This window comes from Morone saxatilis, unplaced genomic scaffold (assembly GCF_004916995.1).
Source record: "Morone saxatilis isolate NCDOM2014 unplaced genomic scaffold, NCSU_SB_2.0 Contig9, whole genome shotgun sequence".
NCBI lineage: Eukaryota > Metazoa > Chordata > Actinopteri > Moronidae > Morone > Morone saxatilis.
In genome coordinates this window covers 17,118,544-17,120,256 of record NW_023340268.1, presented here as the reverse complement: position 1 = coordinate 17,120,256, position 1,713 = coordinate 17,118,544, and the positions used below count along the sequence as shown (strand labels likewise).

Genomic DNA, 1,713 nt, shown 5'->3' with positions numbered 1-1,713 from the left:
TTTTTGTTAGCCCCAAACCCGCTATTTCTCTTAATAGTCTACTACTTTGTATACAATATGGCACATTGTTATCCTGTTGTCTTAGGTTGTATTGTTTAGGCCAGAAGAAAGAAACTTGAAATAGTTGCTTACAGCTGGTTCAGATAAAAAACACAACAATCTGGAGCAAATCTACTTAGTGTGTGTTCTTCAGTTACCAGTAAAGATAATATCCATATTCAGTTGTTGCCATTTATGGAGTCCTAAATACTTGTTACACAGAAATAAATGTGTTTTTTGTCAATCGCCTACAATTTTATCTTACCACTGTAATGCACTATTTCCCCTCTATGCCCATCAGGCTTATGTCAATTTCAAATCAATATCAGTGAATGTCTCCTGTAACTAGTTCTGCTACCTCTGGTCTCTTCACTTTACCTTCATTCTGCTTGACTGATGCCAAATTAAAATTGGTATGCAGGCAAATAGCTGCATGTCACCCAAAGTTTCTTCTTCTGCCTGAATATCTGACATACTTGGCATGGTCAGCACATTGCTGCCACCCTGTGGGCATACCTGCTGGTAACAGTGTGGTATGGAGGTAACTGGAGGCTTATTGTCTGTTTAATTCCACATTCAGTTTTACTTGTGAAATTAAATAAAGGAAAAGTGGAAGACGTGGTTGTAAATTACTGCTGAGCAAAACAAAAAATAGTAATTTTATGGATCCCTCTGTCATGCGTGTTTGGACAATAAAATCCAATTTGATCATGGTAAACATTCTGTTGTGTCTTCTTTCAGGTGGAGAAGATCCGTCAGTTGAAGGCGAAGTCTCTGTACCTGCAGGTGGAGAAACTGCACCAGAGTCTGACCAAGCTGGACAGCACCATCGCTGCTGTCAGCCAGGTGCTGGATGAGGGCCACCACCTCGACGTGCTGCTGGCCAGGGAGCGAATGCTCACCCAGATCCATGAACTCAAGGCTTTGAGGGGAATACTGCAGCCCCAAGAGGATGATCGCTTCATGTTTACTCCTCCAGACCAGGTAGGCACCGAGACCCTGTAGATCATGGTTCATAAACAAGTGGCACCTGAAGTTTGGTTAGGTTTTAAAACTTTGAAAGTATTGTTATGTTTACTGGGCCTGATGTAATAATAGTAGTTGTAGGGTAAGTGCTATGACTGGTTAACCTTGTGATTATCTATTCTGAGTTTACAAGTAAACCTTTAAAAACTACAAAGCAATTGAGTGTATTGCATTATGGTTCCCACAGGCACTGTACATAGCCATCCAGTCCATGGGCCTCATCAGCAGCGGAGCCTTCGCCCCAGTCACCAAAGCCCATGGTGAGGGTCTAAAAAGTGCGCTTCGTGGCAAGCCCGCCTCCTTCACTGTGATTGGATATGACCATGACGGTGAGCCGCGTCTCTCCGGCGGAGACACAATGTCTGCGATAGTCATGTCAGTCACAGATGGCAACCTGTCTGCAGCGGAGGTAACGGACCACCAGAATGGCTCTTACACCGTCAGCTACCTGCCTAAAAGTGAGGGTGAGCACCTTGTGTCAGTGTTGGTGTGCAACCAGCACATCCAGGGCAGCCCCTTCAAGGTGATCGTGAAGTCAGGGCGGAGCTATGGCTCCCTAGGCTCCCAAATATCTTCCTTCGGCTGCGAGGGAGAGGGAGACGGTCAGCTGTGTCGTCCCTGGGGCATCAGCGTGGACAAGGAGGGATA

General features: G+C 45.4%; 1 protein-coding gene across 1 annotated transcript in view; it reads left to right on the top strand.

The window, feature by feature from the left end:
• The window catches only part of trim71 (tripartite motif containing 71, E3 ubiquitin protein ligase), a gene marked incomplete in the record, with an annotated part of 30,430 nt that overhangs the window by 22,673 nt on the left and 6,044 nt on the right, over positions 1 to 1,713 (top strand). The window contains 2 exon segments of the mRNA XM_035681304.1: positions 781 to 1,023; positions 1,253 to 1,713. Of these exon segments, the coding sequence (XP_035537197.1) occupies positions 781 to 1,023; positions 1,253 to 1,713 (704 nt within the window).